The sequence below is a fragment of the Octopus bimaculoides genome, chromosome 18 (genome assembly GCF_001194135.2).
Source record: "Octopus bimaculoides isolate UCB-OBI-ISO-001 chromosome 18, ASM119413v2, whole genome shotgun sequence".
Classification (NCBI taxonomy): Eukaryota; Metazoa; Mollusca; class Cephalopoda; order Octopoda; family Octopodidae; genus Octopus; species Octopus bimaculoides.
The window spans coordinates 15,998,053-16,000,042 of NC_068998.1; the positions used below are offsets into that span (position 1 = coordinate 15,998,053).

General features: G+C 36.0%; 1 protein-coding gene across 5 annotated transcripts in view; it reads left to right on the top strand.

Annotated features, from left to right (window-relative positions):
- LOC106871185 (leucine-rich repeat-containing protein 63) overlaps positions 1-1,990 on the top strand; it is a 90,622-nt gene that overhangs the window by 14,373 nt on the left and 74,259 nt on the right. For all 5 annotated transcript variants that reach the window (XM_014917518.2, XM_014917520.2, XM_014917521.2 and 2 more), the window contains exon 2: positions 551-1,528. In XM_014917518.2, coding sequence (XP_014773004.1) covers positions 579-1,528 — 950 coding nt within the window. In that variant the 5' untranslated portion in view covers positions 551-578. The remainder of the gene's footprint in view (positions 1-550; positions 1,529-1,990) is intronic.

Here is a 1,990-nt window from a genome sequence, read left to right on the forward strand (position 1 = left end):
TATGTATATATGTATATATATGTACATATATATATAAGTAAATATATATATATATATATATATAGATATACATATATGTATATATAAAACACAAACCCCTTCAGATAGATGGCCCTGCTCGATCTGTAGAAAAGGTGTAAGTAGAAACTCTATAAGATGCACCCAGTGCAAGCTATGGACACATAAGAGGTGCAGCAATATCAAAGGAAGGTAAACTAGGAAGTTTTTTTCTAACATAGCATAAGACTGTTATTGGGCGGTGGCTGCAGATTCACCATGGTTTCAAGGATTCTTTCCCATTCAAGTTGCGAAGAAGCCGGATATTGTCATGTGACGTGGAGGAAAGAAAGCAGTAAATCTAATCAAAATACATAATTTACTAATATTACGTCCAACCCATACTAGCATGGAAAGTGGACGTTAAATGATGATGATGATTTTCATAAATAATACATAATACTTTTTACTAACATGTTTATTAATTAACAAGAAAACTTTGATTATATTTAATTCAAGCTCCCTCAACATAACTCTCCCATGCTCATTTCAGCTTGTCAGCCCTTACAAAGCTTTTAGACATGGGTAAGATACTTCTACGCCGGCCACGTCTCTCAACTCGGACACCTTTAATAGTTTTTATGAAGAAACAAGCTGTAGAAACCAATGAGAAAGAATTGTCCATCTCTGGTGGGAAAAGCAGCAAACAGCATAACTTCTACAGTTCTGAAAGTGAAGCCGATGATAAAAAGCAAAGCCAACATTCAACCAAATCTACGTTCCAGTCTTCTGATAGCAGTTCTGGTGATAAAACGCAAAGCCCACCGTTGAACAAATCTCTTTCCCATCCTTCAGATAGTGATTGGGATGATAAAATACAAAACCATCTAGTACGCAGACTGCACCCATCACTTGCTTCTGGCAGCGAAACTGGTGATGATGTCCAATACCAACAAGTAGCCATAAAAGAAGCCAAATTAGTGCTAAATGAGTTTGTTGGCAACAACAAGAAAGAACTGAGAGAATACTCCAGTAGTGAAGCTAGCAATTCTAGACAGCTTCCTACTCCATGTTCTCGTAGATTAACATCAAAGAAATCTACACTAGCAAAATTACATGAAGAAGAAAGTGAAATATTTGAAGCTGTTGCTCCTGGTGTGAACGCACTTATTTTACAAACATCAAAAATGTCACATGTACCAGTTGAAAAAGCGCAGTCTATTGTCTATTCTAGAAAAACTTATACAGAAATTACCCAGCTCCTAGCTGAGAAATTCATGACCAATTCTTTATATCGGGATAAACTTAAAACTATTCGAATCCCAACTGAAGATCTTGGTGAATATCGCAGACGTGTACCACAGAGACAGCTGATTATTGAAGTAGCGGCAATTCTTAAAGAGCACATTAAAGAAACTATGAATATAAATGTTCAGACTGTTATTCAATCGGTGCCTAAATACCAGTTTAGTTCAAAGGGCAAACCATCAACTGAAATTGTCCTTTATCGTCAGGCTGAAAATGAAGCAAAGTATGTAGGTTTATTTATTTTCTTTTCTTTTGTTTTTTTTTCTTTTTTGCACTAGAGAATCCAGAGGTGGTGTGTTATAACTTCTATGATGCAACTACACAATCTGTTGCCATGATAATTTAGCCGAACGAAGTGCAATCAAAGTCTTTCTGGCCAATGACATTCCATCTATTTGTTTAGTTAGGACTACATTGTTTCATGTGTCCTTCTTTTTCTTTTTAAAGATGGTTAAGTGTGGTTTGAGAGTGCTTTGGTTGGTGTTTCTTTGAGTGGACTATAAAGATTGTATTTGGGAGTCTGTAAGTTCCGCTGTTAAAAGCTTGCTTCCCAGAAATGTGGTTTTGAGTTGGCACTTTGGATAAGTGTTTTCTATTATAAACCCTGGGCCAACCTATGGCTTATGAGGGGATTTGGTAGATGAAAACTGAAACAAGCCTGTCATATGTATATATATATATATAT